Raw genomic sequence first — 23,272 nt, forward strand, 5'->3', positions numbered from 1 at the left:
TTAACATGTATACCTGTATGGAGGTGGGTCTCTTCTGGGGTTAACATGTATACCTGTATGGAGGTGGGTCTCTTCTAGGGTTAACATGTATACCTGTATGGAGGTGGGTCTCTTCTGGGGTTAACATGTATACCTGTATGGAGGTGGGTCTCTTCTGGGGTTAACATGTATACCTGTATGGAGGTGGGTCTCTTCTGGGGTTAACATGTATACCTGTATGGCAGGTGGGTCTCTTCTAGGGGTTAGGTGGGTCTCTTCTGGGGTTAACATGTATACCTGTATGGAGGTGGGTCTCTTCTGGGGTTAACATGTATACCTGTATGGAGGTGGGTCTCTTCTGGGGTTAACATGTATACCTGTATGGAGGTGGGTCTCTTCTGGGGTTAACATGTATACCTGTATGGAGGTGGGTCTCTTCTGGGGTTAGGGTTAACATGTATACCTGTATGGAGGTGGGTCTCTTCTGGGGTTAACATGTATACCTGTATGGAGGTGGGTCTCTTCTGGGGTTAGGGTTAACATGTATACCTGTATGGAGGTGGGTCTCTTCTGGGGTTAACATGTATACCTGTATGGAGGTGGGTCTCTTCTGGGTTTAGGGTTAACATGTATACCTGTATGGAGGTGGGTCTCTTCTGGGGTTAACATGTATACCTGTATGGAGGTGGGTCTCTTCTGGGGTTAGGGTTAACATGTATACCTGTATGGAGGTGGGTCTCTTCTGGGGTTAACATGTATACCTGTATGGAGGTGGGTCTCTTCTGGGGTTAACATGTATACCTGTATGGAGGTGGGTCTCTTCTGGGGTTAACATGTATACCTGTATGGAGGTGGGTCTCTTCTGGGGTTAACATGTATACCTGTATGGAGGTGGGTCTCTTCTGGGGTTAACATGTATACCTGTATGGAGGTGGGTCTCTTCTGGGGTTAACATGTATACCTGTATGGAGGTGGGTCTCTTCTGGGGTTAGGGTTAACATGTATACCTGTATGGAGGTGGGTCTCTTCTAGGGTTAACATGTATACCTGTATGGAGGTGGGTCTCTTCTGGGGTTAACATGTATACCTGTATGGAGGTGGGTCTCTTCTGGGGTTGGGGTTAACATGTATACCTGCATGGTGGTGGGTCTCTTCTGGGGGTTCCACTGCAGCATGTCCCTCATCAGAACCAGGGCCTCATTGGAGGCGTTGGGGACCAGCAAGCGCAGGCTGGTCGGGACACACTGGGGGAAACGAAAGTTCATTGAGGCTGCTAGGTTGTAGCCCTCGGGCCAGTCCATCTGGTAATGGGAAGATGAAGAAAGAAGGTTGAGTAAGCAACAACAACAGTACCAAGAAAAAACAGCAACAGTGACAGCAACAGGGCCTCCCGATTGGCGCAGCGGTCTAAGGCACTGAGGGAAGCCAGTTGAGGCGTCACTACAGCCTCGGATTCAATCCCAGGCTTTGTCGCAGCTGGCCGTGACCTGGAGAACCATGATGCGGCGCACAATTGGCCCAGCATCGTCCGGGTTAGGGGAGGGTTTGTCCGGCAGGGATTTCCTTGTCTCATCGTGCTCTAGCGACTACTTGTGGTGGGCCGGGCACCTGCAAGCTGACGCTGGTCGTCAGGTGGACGACGATTTCTCCGACACACTAGTGCGGTTGGCTTCAGGGTCAAGAAGCAGTGCGGCTTGGCAGGGTTGTGTTCCAGAGGACGCATGGCTCTCGATGAGACAAGACCGTAACTAAAAATTAGACACCACGAAAATGGGGTAAAAATAATATTTTTTTAAACGCAGCAACAATAATGACAGCAGCAACAGCAACAACAGCAATGGTAACTACAGTAACAGCAGCAACAGTAACAGTAACAGCAACAGTAACAGCAGCAACAGTAACAGCAACAGTAACAGCAGCAACAGCAACAGTAACAGCAGTAACAGCAACAGTAACAGCAGCAACAGCAACAGTAACAGCAGCAACAGCAACAGTAACAGCTACAACAGTAACAGCAACAGTAACAGCAGCAACAGCAGCAGCAACAGTAACAGCAGCAGCAGCAACATTAATAACAGCTACAACAGCTACAACAGTAACAACAGCAACAGTAACAGCTACAACAGTAACAGCAGCAACAGTAACAGAAGCAACAGCGGTAACAGCAGCAACAGTAACAGCAGCAACAGTAACAGAAGCAACAGCGGTAACAGCAGCAACAGTAACAGCAGCAACAGTAACAGCAGCAACAGTAACAGCAGCAACAGCAGTAACAGCAGCAACAGTAACAGCAGCAACAGTAACAGCAGCAACAGTAACAGCAGTAACAGCAACAGTAACAGCAGCAACAGCAACAGTAACAGCAGCAACAGCAACAGTAACAGCAGCAACAGCAACAGTAACAGCTACAACAGTAACAGCAACAGTAACAGCAGCAACAGCAGCAGCAACAGTAACAGCAGCAGCAGCAACATTAATAACAGCTACAATAGCTACAACAGTAACAACAGCAACAGTAACAGCTACAACAGTAACAGCAGCAACAGTAACAGCAGCAACAGCAGTAACAGCAGCAACAGTAACAGCAGCAACAGTAACAGCAGCAACAGTAACAGCAGCAACAGTAACAGCAGCAACAGTAACAGCAACAGTAACAGCAACAGTAACAACAGCAACAGTAACAGCAACAGTAACAGCAACAGTACCAGCAGCAACAGTAACAGCAGCAACAGTAACAGCAACAGCAGTAACAGCAGTAACAGCAGCAACAGTAACAGCAGCAACAGCAACAGCAGCAACAGTCACAGCAGCAACAGTCACAGCAGCAACAGTAACAGCAGCAACAGTAACAGCAGCAACAGTAACAGCAGCAACAGTCACAGCAGCAACAGTAACAGCAGCAACAGCAGTAACAACAGCAGTAACAGCAGCAACAGCAGCAACAGTAACAGCAGCAACAGTCACAGCAGCAACAGTCACAGCAGTAACAGCAGCAACAGCAACAGTAACAGCAACAGTAACAACAGCAACAGTAACAGCATCAGTAACAGCAGCAACAGTAACAGTAACAGCAACAGTAACAGCAGCAACATTAATAACAGCAGCAACAGTAACATCAACAGCTACAACAGTAACAGCAACAGTAACAGCAGCAACAGCAACAGCAACAGTAACAGCAGCAACAGCAACAGTAACAGCAGCAACAGCAACAGCAGCAACAGCAGCAACAGTAACAGTAACAGCAGCAACAGTAACAGCAGTAACAGCAGCAACAGTAACAGCAGCAACAACAGCAACAGTAACAGTAACAGCAGCAACAGTAACAGCAGCAACAGTAACAGCAGTAACAGCAGCAACAGTAACAGCAGCAACAACAGCAACAGTAACAGTAACAGCAGCAACAGTCACAGCAGCAACAGTAACAGCAGCAACAGCAGCAACAGTAACAGCAGCAACAGTCACAGCAGCAACAGTCACAGCAGTAACAGCAGCAACAGCAACAGTAACAGCAGCAACAGTAACAGCAACAGTAACAGCAACAGTAACAGCAACAGTAACAGCAACAGTAACAACAGCAACAGTAACAGCAACAACAGTAACAGCAGCAACAGTCACAGCAGTAACAGTAACAGCAGCAACAGTCACAGCAGCAACAGTCACAGCAGCAACAGTAACAGCAGCAACAGCAGCAACAGCAGCAACAGTAACAGCAGCAACAGTAACAGCAACAGTAACAGCAGCAACAGTAACAGCAGTAACAGCAACAGTAACAGCAGCAACAGCAACAGTAACAGCAGCAACAGCAACAGTAACAGCTACAACAGTAACAGCAACAGTAACAGCAGCAACAGCAGCAGCAACAGTAACAGCAGCAGCAGCAACATTAATAACAGCAGTAACAGCTACAACAGTAACAACAGCAACAGTAACAGCTACAACAGTAACAGCAGCAACAGTAACAGAAGCAACAGCGGTAACAGCAGCAACAGTAACAGCAGCAACAGTAACAGAAGCAACAGCGGTAACAGCAGCAACAGTAACAGCAGCAACAGTAACAGCAGCAACAGTAACAGCAGCAACAGCAGTAACAGTAGCAACAGTAACAGCAGCAGTAACAGCAGCAACAGTAACAGCAGTAACAGCAACAGTAACAGCAGCAACAGCAACAGTAACAGCAGCAACAGCAACAGTAACAGCAGCAACAGCAACAGTAACAGCAGCAGCAGCAGTAACAGCAGCAACAGTAACAGCAGCAACAGTAACAGCAGCAACAGTAACAGTAGCAACAGTACAGCAACAGTAACAAGCAACAACAGCAACAGCAACAGTAACAGCAACAGTACCAGCAGCAACAGTAACAGCAGCAACAGTAACAGCAACAGCAGTAACAGCAGTAACAGCAGCAACAGTAACAGCAGCAACAGCAACAGCAGCAACAGCAGCAGCAACAGTCACAGCAGCAACAGTAACAGCAGCAACAGTAACAGCAGCAACAGTAACAGCAGCAACAGTCACAGCAGCAACAGTAACAACAGCAACAGCAGTAACAACAACAGTAACAGCAGCAACAGCAGCAACAGTAACAGCAGCAACAGTCACAGCAGCAACAGTCACAGCAGTAACAGCAGCAACAGCAACAGTAACAGCAACAGTAACAACAGCAACAGTAACAGCATCAGTAACAGCAGCAACAGTAACAGCAACAGCAACAGTAACAGCAACAGCAATAACAGCAGCAACAGTAACATCAACAGCTACAACAGTAACAGCAACAGTAACAGCAGCAACAACAGCAACAGCAACAGTAACAGCAGCAACAGCAACAGTAACAGCAGCAACAGCAACAACAGCAGCAACAGTAACAGTAACAGCAGCAACAGTAACAGCAGTAACAGCAGCAACAGTAACAGCAGCAACAACAGCAACAGTAACAGTAACAGCAGCAACAGTAACAGCAGCAACAGTAACAGCAGCAACAGTAACAGCAACAACAGTAACAGCAGCAACAACAGCAGCAGTAACAGTAACAGCAGCAACAGTCACAGCAGCAACAGTAACAGCAGCAGTAGCAGCAACAGTAACAGCAGCAACAGTCACAGCAGCAACAGTAACAGCAGCAACAGCAGCAACAGCAACAGTAACAGCAACAGTAACAGCAACAGTAACAGCAACAGTAACAGCAACAGTAACAGCAACAGTAACAACAGCAACAGTAACAGCAACAACAGTAACAGCAGCAACAGTCACAGCAGTAACAGTAACAGCAGCAACAGTCACAGCAGCAACAGTCACAGCAGCAACAGTAACAGCAGCAACAGCAGCAACAGTAACAGTAACAGCAGCAACAGTAACAGCAACAGTAACAGCAGCAAGCAGCAACAGTAACAGCAGTAACAGCAACAGTAACAGCAGCAACAGCAACAGTAACAGCAGCAACAGCAACAGTAACAGCTACAACAGTAACAGCAACAGTAACAGCAGCAACAGCAGCAGCAACAGTAACAGCAGCAACAGTAACAGCAGCAACATTAATAACAGCTACAACAGCTAGCAACAGTAACAACAGCAACAGTAACAGCACAACAGTAACAGCAGCAACAGTAACAGAAGCAACAGCGGTAACAGCAGCAACAGTAACAGCAGCAACAGTAACAGAAGCAACAGCAGCAACAGCAACAGCAGCAACAGTAACAGCAGCAACAGTAACAGCAGCAACAGTAACAGCAGCAACAGCAGTAACAGCAGCAACAGTAACAGCAGCAACAGTAACAGCAGCAACAGTAACAGCAGTAACAGCAACAGTAACAGCAGCAACAGCAGCACAGTAACAGCAGCAACAGCAACAGTAACAGCAGCAGCAGCAACAGTAACAGCAGCAACAGCAACAGTAACAGCTACAACAGTAACAGCAACAGCAACAGCAACAGCAGCAACAGCAGCAGCAACAGCAGCAACAGCAACAGCAGCAGCAACAGTAATAACAGCTACAATAGCACAACAGTAACAACAGCAACAGTAACAGCACAACAGTAACAGCAGCAACAGTAACAGCAGCAACAGCAGTAACAGCAGCAACAGTAACAGCAGCAACAGTAACAGCAGCAACAGTAACAGCAGCAACAGTAACAGCAGCAACAGTAACAGCAAACAGTAACAGCAGCAACAGTAACAGCAGTAACAGTAACAGCAACAGCAACAGCAGCAACAGTAACAGCAGCAACAGTAACAGCAACAGCAGTAACAGCAGTAACAGCAGCAACAGTAACAGCAGCAACAGCAACAGCAGCAACAGTCACAGCAGCAACAGTACAGCAGTAACAGTAACAGCAGCAACAGTAACAGCAGCAACAGTAACAGCAGCAACAGTCACAGCAGCAACAGTAACAGCAGCAACAGCAGTAACAACAGCAGTAACAGCAGCAACAGCAGCAACAGTAACAGCAGCAACAGTCACAGCAGCAACAGTCACAGCAGTAACAGCAGCAACAGCAACAGTAACAGCAACAGTAACAGCAACAGTAACAGCATCAGTAACAGCAGCAACAGTAACAGTAACAGCAACAGTAACAGCAGCAACATTAATAACAGCAGCAACAGTAACATCAACAGCTACAACAGTAACAGCAACAGTAACAGCAGCAACAGCAACAGCAACAGTAACAGCAGCAACAGTAACAGCAGCAACAGCAACAGCAGCAACAGCAGCAACAGTAACAGTAACAGCAGCAACAGTAACAGCAGTAACAGCAGCAACAGTAACAGCAGCAACAACAGCAACAGTAACAGTAACAGCAGCAACAGTAACAGCAGCAACAGTAACAGCAGTAACAGCAGCAACAGTAACAGCAGCAACAGTCACAGCAGCAACAACAGCAACAGTAACAGTAACAGCAGCAACAGTCACAGCAGCAACAGTAACAGCAACAGCAGCAACAGCAACAGTAACAGCAGCAACAGTAACAGCAGCAACAGTCACAGCAGCAACAGTCACAGCAGTAACAGCAGCAACAGCAACAGTAACAGCAACAGTAACAGCAACAGTAACAGCAACAGTAACAGCAACAGTAACAGCAACAGTAACAACAGCAACAGTAACAGCAACAACAGTAACAGCAGCAACAGTCACAGCAGTAACAGTAACAGCAGCAACAGTCACAGCAGCAACAGTCACAGCAGCAACAGTAACAGCAGCAACAGCAGCAACAGTAACAGTAACAGCAGCAACAGTAACAGCAGTAACAGCAGTAACAGCAGCAACAGTAACAGCAGCAACAGTAACAGCAGCAACAGTAACAGCAGCAACAGTAACAGCAGCAACAGCAGTAACAGTAACAGCAGCAACAGTAACAGCAGTAACAGCAGTAACAGCAGCAACAGTAACAGCAGCAACAGTAACAGCAGCAACAGTAACAGCAGTAACAGTAACAGCAGCAACAGTAACAGCAGCAACAGTAACAGCAGCAACAGTAACAGCAGCAACAGCAGCAACATAAGAGGGTGAGTGAGTGAGTTTCACACACACATGTATAGAAAGCCATGATAATGAAATAGACATCGACCACTGAATCTCTTCAGCAAGTGTGTGTGTGTGTGTTGTGACGGCCCTGAATTTTTCTGAACCGTCTCAGTGCAGCTCCTTCCAATAGGGCGCTTTCCCTTTAATTCCCAATTAAATAGCCAGCATCAGCTGCGCGAAAGTGGGGTTGTGATGGAGACCAGGAGGATGTGTTCAACCCTCAGTTCCGAAGCTTCTCTATTCCGTGTGTTTTGTAGCCTAAGAGAGTTTACCCAGGATCGGATCCACTCTTTGCGTCCCTGGACTACACCTCTCCGTTCTTCGTGGCCTTTCTCCGCTGAAGATCTATTGGCGGATTGGATTGTCTGACTGACCGACTGACTACCACCTTTTTGTATACGGTATTTCATTTGTTTGGATGTGATGTATACTGTGATTTATGTAGTTAGTTGTAGTTGAGGACTTAATTAAGAGTTGATCTGCTTTAAAGTTCTGTGGTAAAGTAATTGTATGTTTAGTACTGGGTTTACGCTACACTGAATGAACGGACAAACATCGCGTGACAAAAGTCACTTGAGTTCACTGAACTCCTTTACCGGGCTGGACTCTTTTTAGGCCCGAGGTACAGGACATTTCTGGAGGAACCAGAACTCATTGTGATATTATTATATATGTGTGTGTGTAATCATTGTTGTTGCTAATACAACCCACGCAACAGAATATAGTTGTTTTTGAAGTTCTTTCCAATGTTTTAAGGGTTTATGAAAAGTTTATTTCCATCCTGACTTTTACATAAGTCCTTTGTATTGGTGTAGACTTGACGGACCAGATGGGACTCATTCCCACCCAAACTAAAAGGAGAAACTAATGTTTTCTCTGGTAGGCACAACCTACCTGGCACCCCTATAAATAATAACCTCAAGTCAAAACCGTTACAGTGTGTGTGTGTGCACATGTATGACTGAATATTCTTGCCCACCTTCTTCATGGTGCCCAGCACCTGGCAGATCTTGAAGATCTCGTCCACCTCGCTGTTTCCTGGAAACAGAGGTCTGAGTGTGTAGAGCTCCGCCATGATGCAGCCCACTGCCCAGATGTCTATAGGAGAGCTATATGACTGGGACCTCAGGAGAACCTCAGGGGCGCGGTACCTGGGGATGGGAGGAGACAGGAGGATCTGTCAGACTTTAGAGCCGAGACAGGATTGTGTCGAGGCACAGAGATCTGGGAAGAGCACCAAAACATTTCTGCAGCATTGAAGGTCTCCAAGAACACAGTGGCCTCCATCATTCTTAAATGGAAGACATTTGGAACCACCAAGCTGGCCGCCCGGCCAAACTGACCAATCAGGGGGAAAGGGCCTTGGTCAGGGAAGTGACGGTCACTCTGACAGAGCTCCAGAGTTCCTCTGTGGAGCAGGGAGAACCTTCCAGAAGGACAACCATCTCTGCAGCACTCCACCAATCAGGCCTTTATGATAAGAGTGGCCAGACGGAAGCCACTCCTCAGTAAAAGGCACATGACAGCCCGCTTGGAGTTTGCCAAAAAGGCAACTAAAAGACTCTGACCATGAGAAACAAGATGTTCTGGTCTGATGAAACCAAGATTGAACTCTTTGGCCTGAATGCCAAGTGTCACGTCTGGAGGAAACCTGACACCATCCCGAAAGTGAAGCATTTGTCATTATGGAGTATTGTGTGTAGACCACGTAGGTTCAGGCAACAGTATAGACCACGTAGCTCCAGCCCCACCTCACGTGCTGCAGAGATCTGCCTTTGTCATTCAGGCTTTAAACTCACTAAGTAAACCACTTGAAGGTCAGAGATTCACCACGTGTATCCGAACTAACAGCACAAGCTCTGAAATGATCTCTGCTGCTATTTGATGTGGTTTTGTTTCTCATGTGATCTTCTTATTGTATTTTATTTATCGTTATAATTATTATCCAAAAATCATATTTAAAGAAAGGAGGGGAAAAGTTCACCAGAAATATACTGGCGTAGCTGACAGCTCAGAACCCACTGTTACAGTACATGCTATACAGTACCGGTCAAAGGTTTGGACACACCTACTCATTCCAGGGTTCTTTTTTATTTAAAAAAAATATTTTCTACATTGTAGAATAATAGTGAATACATTAAAACTATGACATAACACATATGGAATCATGTAGTAACCAAAAAAAGTGTTAAACAAATCAAAATATATTTTATATTTGAGGTTCTTCAAATTAGCCACCCTTTGCCTTTGATAACAGTTTTGCACACTCTTGGCATTCTCTCAACCAGCTTCATGAGGTAGTCACCTGGAATTCATTTCAATTAACAGGTGTGCCTTGTTAAAAGTGAATTTGTAGAATTTCTTTCCTTCTTAATGTGTTTGAGCCAATCAGTTGTGTTGGGACAAGGTTGGGGTGGTAAACAGAAGATAGACCTACTTGGTAAAATACCAAGTCCATATTATGGCAAGAACAGCTCATATAAGCAAAGAGAAATGACAGTCCATTACTTTAAGACATGAAGGTCAGTCAATCTGGAAAATTTCAAGAAAGTTGAAAGTTTCTTCAAGTGCAGTCGCAAAAACCTTCAAGCGCTATGATGAAACTGGCTCTCATGAGGACCGCCACAGGAAAGGAAGACCCAGAGTTACTTTGATAAAATAAACTTTGTACCACTACTAAAGGACACCAATATAAGAAGAAACTTGCTTGGGCCCAAAATCATGAGCAATGAACATTAGACCAGTGTAAATCTGTCCTTTGGTCTGATGATTCCAAATGTGAGATTTTTGGTTCTAACAGCCGTGTCTTTGTGAGACACAGAGGAGGTGAACAGATGATCTCCGCATGTGTGGTTCCCGAGTGAAGCACGGAGGAGGTGTAATGGTGTGGGGGTGCTTTGCTGTTGACACTGTCTGATTTATTTAGAAATCAAGGCACACTGAACCAGCATGGCTACCACAGCCTTCTGCAGCAATACGCCATCCCACCTGGTTTGGGCTTAGTGGGACTATCATTTGTTTTCAACAGGACAATTATCCAAAACACACCTCCAGGCTGTGTAAGGGCTATTTGACCAAGAAGGAGAGTGATGGAGTGCTGCATCAGATGACCTGGCCTCCACAATCACCTGACCTCAACCAAATTGAGATGGTTTGGGATGAGTTGGACGGCAGAGTGAAGGAAAAGCAGCCAACAAGTGCTCAGCATACGTGGGAACTCCTTCAAGACGGTTGGAAAAGCATTCCTCATGAAACTGGTTGAGAGAATACCAAGAGTGTGCAAAGCTGTCATCAAGGCAAAGGGTGGCTACTTTGAAGAATCTAAAATATATTTTGATTTGTTTAACACTTATTTGGTTACTACATGATTCCATATGTGTTATTTCCTAGTTTTGATGTCTTCACTATTATTCTACAATGTAGAAAAGTTTTTTTTTAAATAAAGAAAACCCTTGAATGAGTAGGTGTGTCCAAACTTTTGACTGGTGTGCAAATCAAACATCTTACCATCTAGTTGAGACGTATTCAGTGTAGGGAGGCTGGGAGCGTATCTCTCTGGCCAACCCAAAGTCAGCTATCTTCACCAACTCTGGACCCATACAGAGCAGGTTCTCTGGTTTAATGTCACGGTGGAAGTAACCTGGGGAGACGGAGCAGGTTCTCTGGTTTAATGTCACGGTGGCAGTAACCTGGGGAGACGGAGCAGGTTCTCTGGTTTAATGTCACTGTGGCAGTAACCTGGGGAGACGGAGCAGGTTCTCTGGTTTAATGTCACTGTGGCAGTAACCTGGGGAGACGGAGCAGGTTCTCTGGTTTAATGTCACGGTGGCAGTAACCTGGGGAGACGGAGCAGGTTCTCTGGTTTAATGTCACGGTGGCAGTAACCTGGGGAGACGGAGCAGGTTCTCTGGTTTAATGTCACGGTGGCAGTAACCTGGGGAGACGGAGCAGGTTCTCTGGTTTAATGTCACGGTGGCAGTAACCTGGGGAGACGGAGCAGGTTCTCTGGTTTAATGTCACGGTGGCAGTAACCTGGGGAGACGGAGCAGGTTCTCTGGTTTAATGTCACGGTGGCAGTAACCTGGGGAGACGGAGCAGGTTCTCTGGTTTAATGTCACGGTGGCAGTAACCTGGGGAGACGGAGCAGGTTCTCTGGTTTAATGTCACGGTGGCAGTAACCTGGGGAGACGGAGCAGGTTCTCTGGTTTAATGTCACGGTGGCAGTAACCTGGGGAGACGGAGCAGGTTCTCTGGTTTAATGTCACGGTGGCAGTAACCTGGGGAGACGGAGCAGGTTCTCTGGTTTAATGTCACGGTGGCAGTAACCTGGGGAGACGGAGCAGGTTCTCTGGTTTAATGTCACGGTGGCAGTAACCTGGGGAGACGGAGCAGGTTCTCTGGTTTAATGTCACGGTGGCAGTAACCTGGGGAGACGGAGCAGGTTCTCTGGTTTAATGTCACGGTGGCAGTAACCTGGGGAGACGGAGCAGGTTCTCTGGTTTAATGTCACGGTGGCAGTAACCTGGGAGACGGAGCAGGTTCTCTGGTTTAATGTCACGGTGAAGTAACCTGGGGAGACGGAGCAGGTTCTCTGGTTTAATGTCACGGTGGCAGTAACCTGGGGAGACGGAGCAGGTTCTCTGGTTTAATGTCACTGTGGCAGTAACCTGGGGAGACGGAGCAGGTTCTCTGGTTTAATGTCACGGTGGCAGTAACCTGGGGAGACGGAGCAGGTTCTCTGGTTTAATGTCACGGTGGCAGTAACCTGGGGAGACGGAGCAGGTTCTCTGGTTTAATGTCACGGTGGATAAATAAAATAGACTACTGGTTCACTCATACTCCATTCTAATCTCCTACTCTCTGCAACTACAAAATAACAAAAAAATACTAATTTGAAATAAATAAATCACAGCAAAGATATCAAATATGTCAAATGATTAAGGAAATACCAGATACAGTTGAAATCGGAAGTTTACATACACTTATGTTGGAGTCATTAAAACTCGTTTTTCAACCACTCCACAAATGTCTTGTTAACAAACTATAGTTTTGGCAAGTCGGTTAGGACATCTACTTTGTGCAAGAAACAAGTCATTTTTCCAACAATTGTTTACAGACAGATTATTTCACTTATAATTCACTGTATCACAATTCCAGTGGGTCAGAAGTTTACATACACTAAGTTGACTGTGCCTTTAAACATCTTGGAAAATTCCAGAAAATGATATCATGGCTTTAGAAGCTTCTGATAGGCAAACTGACATAATTTGAGTCATTCGGAGGTGTACCTGTGGATGTATTTCAAGGCCTACCTTCAAACTCAGTGCCTCTTCGCCTGACATCATGGGAAAATATAAAGAAATCAGCCAAGACCACCACAGAAAAAAAATGTCTGGTTCTGTCTTTGGGAGCCATTTCCAAACGCCTGAAGGTACTATGTTTATCGGTACAAACAATAGTTCGCAAGTATAAACACCATGGGACCACGCAGTCGTCATACCGCTCAGGACGGAGACGCGTTCTGTCTCCTAGAGATGAATGTACTTTGTCCGAAAAGTGCAAATCAATCCCAGAACAACAGCAAAGGATATTGTGAAGATGCTGGAGGAAACAGGTACAAAAGTATCTATATCCACAGTAAAAAGAGTCCTATATCGACATAACCTGAAAGGCCGCTCAGCAAGGAAGAAGCCACTGCTCCAAAACCGACATAAAAAGCCAGACTACGGTTTGCAACTGCACATGTGGACAAAGATTGTACTTTTTGGAGAAATGTCCTCTGGTCTGATGAAACAAAAATACAACTGTTTGGACATAATGACCATCGTTATGTTTGGAGGAAAAAGGGGGAGGCTTGCAAGCCGAAGGACACCACCCCAACCGTGAAGCACGGGGGTGGCAGCATCATGTTGTGGGGGTGCTTTGCTGCAGGAGAGACTGGTGCACTTCACAAAATAGATGGCTTCATGAGGAAGGAAAATTATGTGGATATATTGAAGCAACATCTCAAGACATCAGGCAGGAAGTTAAAGCTTGGTCGAAGCTTGGGTCTTCCAAATGGACAATGACCCCAAGCATACTTCCAAAGTTGTGGAAAAATGGCTTAAGGACAACCAACTCAAGCTATTGGAGTGGCCATCACAAAGCCCTGACCTCAATCCTATAGAAAATTTGTGGGCAGAACTGAAAAAGCATGTGCGAGCAAGGAGGCCTACAAACCTGACTCAGTTACACCAGCTCTGTCAGGAGAAATGGGCCAAAATTCACCCAACTTATCGTGGGAAGCTTGTGGAAGGCTACCCAAAACATTTGACCCAAGTTAAACAATTTAAAGGCAATGCTAACGAATACTAATTGAGTGTTTGTAAACGTCTGACCCACTGGGAATGTGATGAAAGAAATAAAAGCTGAAACAAATCATTCTCTACTATTATTCTGACATTTCATATTCTTAAAATAAAGTGGTGATCCTAACTGACCTAAAACAGGGATTTTTTACTTAAATGTCCGGAATTGTGAAAAACTGAGTTTAAATGTATTTGGCTAAGGTGTATGTAAACTCCCGACTTCAACTGTACATGAACAAATATTCCCATGTAGGTACACTTTAAAACACTCACACCTTTCTTTTAAAAACTGATCAGAACTGATGTTATAGTTTAAACATGGACGTAAACACTAATGCTCAAAATCATAAAAAAATAAATAACCCTTTTCTCCCAGAAATGATTCTTAGGATGTTAAACCCGTTGCCTTACAAAAAACACTTGTCTTCCAAAAATAGTTATTCTTCTGTAGAACCCGATTGTTCCTCAAAGAACCCTTTGTTAGAACTTTGTTTTCTCTCGCTAAGAGTGTAGCCAATACATGGTCTATTGCTTGAATAGTGATGAACAGCATTTATTTTAAAGATCATTTTGACAGGTGGATAATATTGTCTGTGACTACGGGGTTGGGCAAGCGTTCAGAATCGACTACGAGTAGGCTATGCATTGTGATCATATTGTAGCGAAGGGAGAGGCAGGGACGCAAGCCCAGGTCGCTGGAGTGAAAAGGAAAACACCCTACACATCGCGCCAATAGGGTTAACCCACTCGGTGGGAATTTTAACGTGGATTATCCTGGATCGCTTCAATATTCAGTCTCAGTGTCTCTTGTACCTTCAGTGAGAGGTCTCTGGCTGGGCTGGGGAACCTACCATGTTTATGGATAAAGGAGAGTCCCTGTAAGATCTGAAACAGCATGTTCCTGACCACTGACTCAGGGAACAATCTCTGTCTGGAAAGATGAACATCAATACATTCACATTTTAGTCATTTAGCAGATGCTCTTATCCAGAGCGACATACAGTCAGTGCATTCGGGTTAACCGAGCTGGGTAAGACAACCACATATCACAATCCTTGTAAGTAAAACTTTCCTCAATACATGACGACTCAATCAGATCATACATACATAGGAACGTTCACGGATAAAAAAGTCTCATTTCAACAACTACAGATCAATTTACATCCACCTGAACTGTCCAATATTAACAAACGACTATTTCCTGAAAAAAATAACTCGTAACAAACTACAATTAAACTGGTTATAGTTTCTCATTATTTGATTGATAATATTGATTGATCCGACCTGTCCTTCATCAGCTGGTAGAGGTTTTCCTTCATGTACTCAAAGACAAAGTAGAGGTGGTCATTCTCTCGAATCACCTCCTTCAGCTTCACTACGTTGGCATGGCTCAACTTCTTCAGAGACTGGAAACGTAAAACATACACATGGCTTTGTATGGAGTGACATTAGCTAATGTACAATATATGTCTCTACTCGTACGTCAAATGAGAAAGGTGGGTAAATGTCAGAAACCCAGAACTAAAATCTGGAGTAATTGTGTCAGATGATACATTTAGAGTATGTTACGTAGAGTTTGTGCATGAGAGATTACCGAGAGGTTGTACTGGCTTCACATTGTTTTCTGACAGGAGAGATTACTGAGAGGTTATAATGGCTTCACATTGTTTTCTGACTGGAGAGATTACTGAGAGGTTATAATGGCTTCACATTGTTTTCTGACAGGAGAGATTACTGAGAGGTTATAATGGCTTCACATTGTTTTCTGACAGGAGAGATTACTGAGAGGTTGTAATGACTCTGTAGGTGTAGGAGTGGGTCATACGGTTGTGAAAAACCAAGAGACAGACAGGGCAGTTCAGCACTCAAAGAAGGGGATTTATTAACTCAAAAACGGTTCACGGGTCGCTTGGGGATCCCATGTCCCAAAAGCTTGATCTCACTCAAAAATAGTGAAAATAGTGAAAATAGTTAAAATCAAAAGCTGGCCCTTATGGCAGTAACATCAGTGTAAATCACTGGGGAAGATATTATTTTATCCCAGGGCAAAGAGAGCGTCCAACTGTAGGCATTGGGGTTCTGGCTGGTCCAAATGCGACAGAGCTTAAAGTTTTAAAAATGTCATGGTGGTTTTAAATTGCCTTAGGATGCATTTGAAATGTCATCCTATATATTGCACTTCGCCCCTGGTCAAAAGCAGTGCGCTATAGTGAGCAGGGTGCCATTTCAGATAGTGGTTCCTGTCACGCGTGTGTGTAAATGAGTGGACCAAGGCACAGCGTGCGTAGAGTTCCACATGTTCTTTAATAGTGAAACATACAACAAAACAGGGACACAAACGTGCCGTCACGGAGCGCAACACAAAGCACTAACCAAAACAATATCCCACAACCCAGGTGGAAACAATAGACAACTTTAAATATGATCCCCAATTAGAAACAACGATAATCAACTGCCTCTAGTTGGGAACCATACCAAGCACACCAACATAGAAATAGAAGAGAAAAAAACTAGAACACCCCCGCCCCCTAGTCACGCCCTGACCTACAATACCCGAGAGAACCAAGGGCTCTCTCTGATCAGGGCGTGGTGACAGGTTCCTACCTTGACTTCTCGTAAGTTCATACACTCATCCCACGAGTAGAACTTCCTCTTCATCCTGAGAGAACAAATAAAAACACATTTAATCTAAGAGCCTAAATTCAACACAAGTTAAGGAGACCTTTAATATCTATTAGATGGTTGATACAAAAATAATAACTTTACACAATTGATAATACTCCTATTATGTGCATAGGTGTTGATGATATGAAATAAACCTGAGAGTCAGGTATTTTGGGACCAATTCGTATTCCATATATCTGCCAGTCTACCGGTTCTACTTCCTGAGGCCTATAGTCTCTGATAATGATAGCCTCACGGAACCCCTATCCCAAATTTAAAAATAATAATAATAATAATAATAAAGTTGGTTCCTTCCCTCCCAGCATTCTTGGGTGACACCACTAATAGGCTAGAGAATCCTTGAGAAGTTCAATCTAATTCAGGGGTGTCAAACTCAAATACTCAGTGGGCCAAAATGTAAAACCTGAACAAAGTCACGGGCCAACATTGAACAAATTAACCTTTTAATATGGACCCAAACAAGTTTTGCTTTAACATTGAATATGGAACAAGCATCGCTTATTACCATACAATATATAATTTAATAGTGGAGACATGCAAAATCGAATTTCAAATTAAAAAAACACATCAATGGCATTCATTTATTAAATAAATAAAATGTAAATAAAAATTGTATGCCTCTTTTCTATTTGCAGCCTTCTGATTTAAATACCAAAATCAACTTTTTCCACTGGCTAATAATTTTACAAATAAAATGATAATAAATCAATCAACCATTCAAGCCCATGCCTTGTAGCAAGAAAAAGCGCATAAAGAAAACGTTAATTATTGCACACTGGTCTAATCTGATGTGCCCAAGCCAGATACCTGGCATCTCTTCTGGATGCTAGTTCATCAATTGTCTGGGCTCAAGCTCTGAGCTGAAGAAATCCTCAGTATCGAGCGAAGATGTTCATCAGTCAGACGTCTCCTGTGAGTTGTTTTGGTCATCTTCATCGAGGAGAAAAGTTGCTCGCATAGATAAGTGCTGCCGAACATGGAGAGCATCTGAGCAGCTTGGGTGCGGAGCTGAGGCATTGTGTCAGGGATGAACCGTGGAAACTGTGCGGCGCCCACAGCATCATACTTTGACTTCAGCGTGTCGTTGCACTGGAGTTCAATCAGCTCCATTTGGATGTTGGTTGGTGCATTTTCCACATCAACTGCGAAGGGATTACTAAGCAGTTCAAACTTGCATTTCTGGGCATCGAAGTCGGCAAATCGCCGGCTAAACTCAGCGGCGAAACACTGAGTTTTTCAGCAAACTGTGCGCATGGGAACACGGCGGTAGAGATCTGAGCTTTTATGGATTGGCAGCAGGGAAAATGGCAAGGGTTTCCTTGCAGCATCTGATTCTCCCACAGGCACAGTTTAGTTTTGAAGGCCCTCACTGCAGCGTACATGTCTGTGATGATGCGCCCCCGCCCCTGAAGCTGCAGGTTCAGCGCATCGAGATGGCTCGAGATGTCACAGAGAAAGGCCAGCTGACACAGGAACTTTTGCTCCCGGAGCTCTGCTGTATCCTTCCCTTTGGTTTCCAGGAATTGACATATTTCCTCACGCAGCTCGAAACATCTGTTCAGTACTTTTCCTCTGCTTAGCCATCTCACCTCTGTGTGATACGGCACGTCTGCGTATTCTGAACCACACTCCTCCAGAAAAGATTTAAACTGGCGGTGATTTAGACCTTTGGCTCTTATAAAGTTAACTACCTGTGTTACTGTGGTCATAACATGTTCCATCTTTAGGGCTTTGGCACACAGTGCTTCCTGATGTATGATGCAGTGGTAAACAGTTAGCTCACCTGCACAGTTCTCTTCCCGCATCTTCTCCCGAACCATGCCCACCAGTCCACTCTTTTTTACCGCACATCGCTGGCGCACCATCTGTCGTTAATCCAACGAGTTTATCCCACGCCAGCTTTATTTCAGTTACACATTTGGAAACCTCCTCAAAGATTTCCTTTCCTGTGGTTGTGCCATGCATTGATTTGAATCCTAATAGCTCCTCCATAACACACAGATTTGAGTCCACTCCACGGATGAAGACTGACAGCTGAGCAGTATCAGATGCGTCGCAGCTCTCATCCACAGCGAGGGAGAACGCAACAAAATCTTTTCCCTTTTCCATCAGCTGGTCATACAGATTGGTGGCAAGATCACATGTGCGATCAGCTACTGTGTTCCTGCTCAGGCTCACGTTTGAAAATGCTTGTTTTTTCTCTGGGCATACGAGGTCACAAACCTTCATCATGCACTTTTTCATGAACTCTCCTCATTAAAGGGCCGGGCTGATTTTGCGATCTCTGCTACCACTATATAACTAGCCTTTACAGCAGCCTCGCTTTGTGATGTGGCTTTTTTAAACATATTCTGTTGTGAAACCAAACTTCTTTTCATCTCCTCTACTTTCTGGCTCCTTTGAGTCATGTCCAGGTCCTTGTATTTGTCATGGTGTTTCGTTTCATAGTGTCGTCTAATGTTGTACTCCTTACTTACAGCCACGTTGACTCCACAAACAAGACAAACAGGTTTGTCTTTTACATATGTAAACAGATATTCTGCCTCCCACTTGTCCAGAAAGCTCCTGTTTTCTGCCTTCTTTTCGCCATTTTTGGGAAGGGTTAGCTCGCTGACAGTTGTAGCGTTATGTTGCTATGACTACTGTCACAGAGGAGAGAGCGTTTCTGGGTCCTGTCCTGATTGGCGCGAAAACAGCAGAGCATTATGGGATTCGTAGTATTAGTGGTGAATGCGCTGTATAATACCGGCGGGCCAGCTCTAGTAGTAATTTGGTATTGTCTCATACCAAATATAATTACCCCACGGGCCAAATTTGGCCCACGGGCCAGAGTTTGACACCCATGATCTAATTATATACTTGTAACTATGGATGTTCCAGATGTTAATAGAAACATACCCCGTACAGGAGGCCTAGAAGCCCTTTCCCACTATCTAGATAAACACCCTTAAGGTCTGCTGCCTCCTCCTGGTTTTATTTTCACATTAACCCAAAATGGCGTTATCTAGGAACTATTTTCAATATGCTGGCTTTTACATTTTTTTTTTACCTCCAATACCAGGGAACAGTGATGGGAATTATAAAATGGGGATTATGCTAATTTGTGTATGGGTTTCTGGGAAGAGAAAAAATAATTTACATATGCTGTCTCTAAAGCGTTTTTTTTGTTCTAATATTGTCCTGTGGTGCCGTTACGTTGACGATATTCTGGTAGTCTGGAGGGGCACAGAGAAGGACTTGAGTAGATTTGTGTTCTATGACAACTCTACTAATACACATTAATAATTTACATTAAGTTCAATTTAAATACCATGCCCACACACAGGTTCATCATTGAGGCATACTGGAGCATTGTGCTTTCTCTTTCAATTTCCTCAACCTCAATGTTGTTAAAAAGGTGATATTCTTGAAACTACTATTTTTCATAAACCTCTCAGTAGGAACACGCTCCTAAGCTATGACAGTAATCATCCTAAACCTCTAAAACGTAACATTCCCAACGGTCAATTCCTTAGACTAAGGTGAAACTGCAGCAAATCAAATGACTGAGACAAAAGCTGAAATAATGAAAAAGACGCAGCTACAATGAGTCCACTCACCGTGGACCGCGGCTACAGTGATAGACCCCTCGCCGTGGAACGAGGCTACAGTGATAGTGGTCCTTCTGTAGCTCAGTTGGTAGAGCATGGCGCTTGTAACGCCAGGGTAGTGGGTTCGATTCCCGGGACCACCCATACGTAGAATGTATGCACACATGACTGTAAGTCGCTTTGGATAAAAGCGTCTGCTAAATGGCATATTATTATTTATTTATTATAATCCCCTCGCCAAGCGTGGAGTGATAGACCAACGGCTACAGTGATAGACCCCTCGCCGTGGAACGAGGCTACAGTGATAGACCCCTCGCCGTGGAACGAGGCTACAGTGATAGTCCCCTCGCCGTGGAACGAGGCTACAGTGATAGTCCCCTCGCCGTGGACCCGAGGCTACAGTGATAGTCCCCTCGCCGTGGGCCGCGGCTACAATGATAGTCCCCTAACCGTGGACCGAGGCTACAGTGATAGTCCCCTGTCATGACGTTGCCCTGTTGGTGAGGTTTATGACCTCCATAAATAGCTTTCCCCCTTTTCTCGCTCTACTCTACAGAATGGACTCTTTGAAAGCTCTTTGTTAACAGAGAGAGAGAGTATGGTAACATCAAAAGGTTGGGAACGGAACCATATTTCGGTAATCCAACCAGTAGAAAGTATCCGTTGGTACTTAAAGAATATAATGTCAGATCAGTTGGCATCTGAGACATTATTACTGATGATAGGACGACAAACTGTATCTTGGAAAGTCTACACATTCTAGTTATCAGATTCACATGGAATTGTTTTTCAATTTAAATGTTTAAATATGAAACTATGTGAAAAAATGTAATGTAATTTTAGTTTTTAAAATGAGAGAATTGTTTTCATAAGTAAAATATGCTCACTCAGTGGCCACACCCACGCGAATAGGCATTGGTTGTAAATGAACCAACCCCTTTTCTACAAGAGCCCCCGTCGGCGAACTAAACAAACCTCAGCATGAGCTCTAGTTGCGAATGGTTGAACGACTACAACCTAACAAAATGAACACTGTGTTCCCGATGACGTGAGGACTGATGTCCATACGTTTAAAAGGGAGATCTTTAACGTGGAGGTGACGATCGCCACGCTGGAAGGATGAATTTCGATGATACCAGCCAGAATATAGCATGAGCTCATAGTATGGCAACTTGGTATGAACTTTGAACTCTTATTCACTAAAGAAGTGATAACTCAACGTCTAGGATGTATCAGCAGCAACTGTAAAATGTGCGTGGCCTAGGGAAGGACAGACAATCTCTTCAGAACGACAGGGTACTACAATGTGGTACGGTTATTTAGAATGCATAAGATTCTGTATTTACGATAGCACAGCTTCATAAGGTCCGATAGAGACCCAATCCTTCTTTTCCCCAGTCTTCCCGCTCTTTCATTCAAACCCAACCCCCTTTCTTTGCGTCACCAGCCATCAAATCAATTCCATTTATGCAGATTTATGCAGAAACAGAGTGCTCCTTTTTCTTTCTTCTCCCAGATAGTCACTAGCTGAAGTATCCTGAGGAAAGGAATGATAGTCACCAGCTGAAGTATCCTGAGGAAAGGAATGATAGTCACTAGCTGAAGTATCCTGAGGTATGATCGTCACCACGCCTCTCACACCAGTTGAAGTCACCACCACCCCCACAGCCTCCCACCACCCCCACAGCCGCCCACCACCCCTGCAGCCTACAACCACCCCCACAGCCTCCCCTTCACCCCCACAGCCTCTCACCACCCCTCCACAGCCTCCCACCACCCCCACAGCCCCTTCACCCCACCACAGCCTCCCATCACCCCCACAGCCTCCCACCACCCCCACAGCCTCTCACCACCCCTCCACAGCCTCCCACAGCCCCTTCACCCCTACCACAGCCTCCCACCACCCCCACAGCCCCTTCACCCCACCACAGCCTCCCACCACCCCCACAGCCTCTCACCACCCCTCCACAGCCCCTTCACCCCCACCCAGCCTCCCACCACCCCCACAGCCTCTCGCCACCCACACAGCCCCTTCACCCCCCACAGCCTCCCACCACCCCCACAGCCTCTCGCCACCCCCACATTCTCTCACCACCCCCACAGCCTTCACCACCCCCACAGCCTCCCACCACCCCCACAGCCTCTCACCACCCACCACCCCCACAGCCCCTTCACCCATGCCCTCACCTCTTGATGGCCACCAGTTCTCCAGATTCGTTGCTCTTGCCCATGAGCACGCTGCCGAAGGTCCCGTCCCCCAGCTGTCTCATGGTGGTATAGCGGTTCATCTCCCACCGCGGGGCCGCGTTCCAACCCTGCTGCTGCTCCTTCAGCGGAGAGTGGGTAGGAAAGCGTTACAATGTCGCAAATGGAGCCCTATTCTCTCTATAGTGCACTGCTTTGATCAGGAATAGAGCTACATAGGGAATTGGGTGACATTTGGGATGTTGCATACTATATACAGTGCATTTGGAAAGTATTCAAACCCCTTTGACATTTTCCACATTTTGTTACATTACAGCCTTATTCTAAAAATGGATTCAATTGTTTTTTTCACCTCCCTGACCAAGGTCCTTGTCCCCTGATTGTTCAGTTTGGCCGGGCGGCTAGCCCCTGGAGTAGTCTTGGTGGTTCCAAACTTCTTCTGTTTAAGAATGATGGAGGCCACTGTGTTCTTGGGGACCTTCAATGCTGCACAAATGTTTACGCACCCTTCCCCAGATCTGTGCCTCTGCACAATGCACTGTGCTCTGACATGCACTGTCAACTGTGGGGCCTTATATAGACAGGTGTGTTCCTTTCCAAATAATGTCTAATCAATTGAATTTACCACAGGTGGTCTCCAATCAAGTTGTAGAAACATCTCAAGGATGATCAATGGAAACAGGATGCACCCGAGCTCAATTTCGAGTCTCAGAGCAAAGGGTCTGAATACTTATGTAAATAAGGTATTTCTGTTTTTTATTGATTTAAAAAAATAATAATCCCTTTGTCATTATGGGGGTATTGTGATGTCATTATGGGGTATTGTGATGTCATTATGGGGTATTGTGATGTCATTATGGGGTATTGTGATGTCATTATGGGGTATTGTGTGTAGATTGAGGAGGAATAACATGTATTTAATCCATTTTAGAATAAGGCTGAAATGTAGC

General features: G+C 45.1%; 1 protein-coding gene and 1 long non-coding RNA gene across 5 annotated transcripts in view; one reads left to right on the plus strand and one right to left on the minus strand.

Annotated features, from left to right (window-relative positions):
• The window catches only part of LOC118378415 (serine/threonine-protein kinase MAK-like), a 39,269-nt gene that overhangs the window by 626 nt on the left and 15,371 nt on the right, over positions 1–23,272 (minus strand). Inside the window, exons 2-10 of one of the 4 annotated variants that reach the window (XM_052462897.1) lie at positions 22,305–22,444; positions 16,447–16,501; positions 15,127–15,248; positions 14,694–14,773; positions 11,003–11,135; positions 8,475–8,646; positions 1,027–1,280; positions 701–986; positions 14–173 (exon numbers count right to left, since the gene is read on the minus strand). In XM_052462897.1, coding sequence (XP_052318857.1) covers positions 974–986; positions 1,027–1,280; positions 8,475–8,646; positions 11,003–11,135; positions 14,694–14,773; positions 15,127–15,248; positions 16,447–16,501; positions 22,305–22,444 — 969 coding nt within the window. In that variant the 3' untranslated portion in view covers positions 14–173; positions 701–973. Of the gene's footprint in view, positions 1–13; positions 174–395; positions 443–482; positions 569–700; positions 987–1,026; positions 1,281–8,474; positions 8,647–11,002; positions 11,136–14,693; positions 14,774–15,126; positions 15,249–16,446; positions 16,502–22,304; positions 22,445–23,272 lie in introns of those variants that run through there. The other 3 variants (XM_052462899.1, XM_052462898.1, XM_052462900.1) reach the window with 3 other exon arrangements.
• Positions 117–773, plus strand: LOC127907514 (uncharacterized). Its single transcript, XR_008064689.1, has 3 exons — positions 117–183; positions 247–593; positions 686–773. It is a non-coding gene; the product is annotated as an uncharacterized LOC127907514 (long non-coding RNA).

This window comes from Oncorhynchus keta, chromosome 15 (genome assembly GCF_023373465.1).
Source record: "Oncorhynchus keta strain PuntledgeMale-10-30-2019 chromosome 15, Oket_V2, whole genome shotgun sequence".
NCBI classification, from domain to species: domain Eukaryota; kingdom Metazoa; phylum Chordata; class Actinopteri; order Salmoniformes; family Salmonidae; genus Oncorhynchus; species Oncorhynchus keta.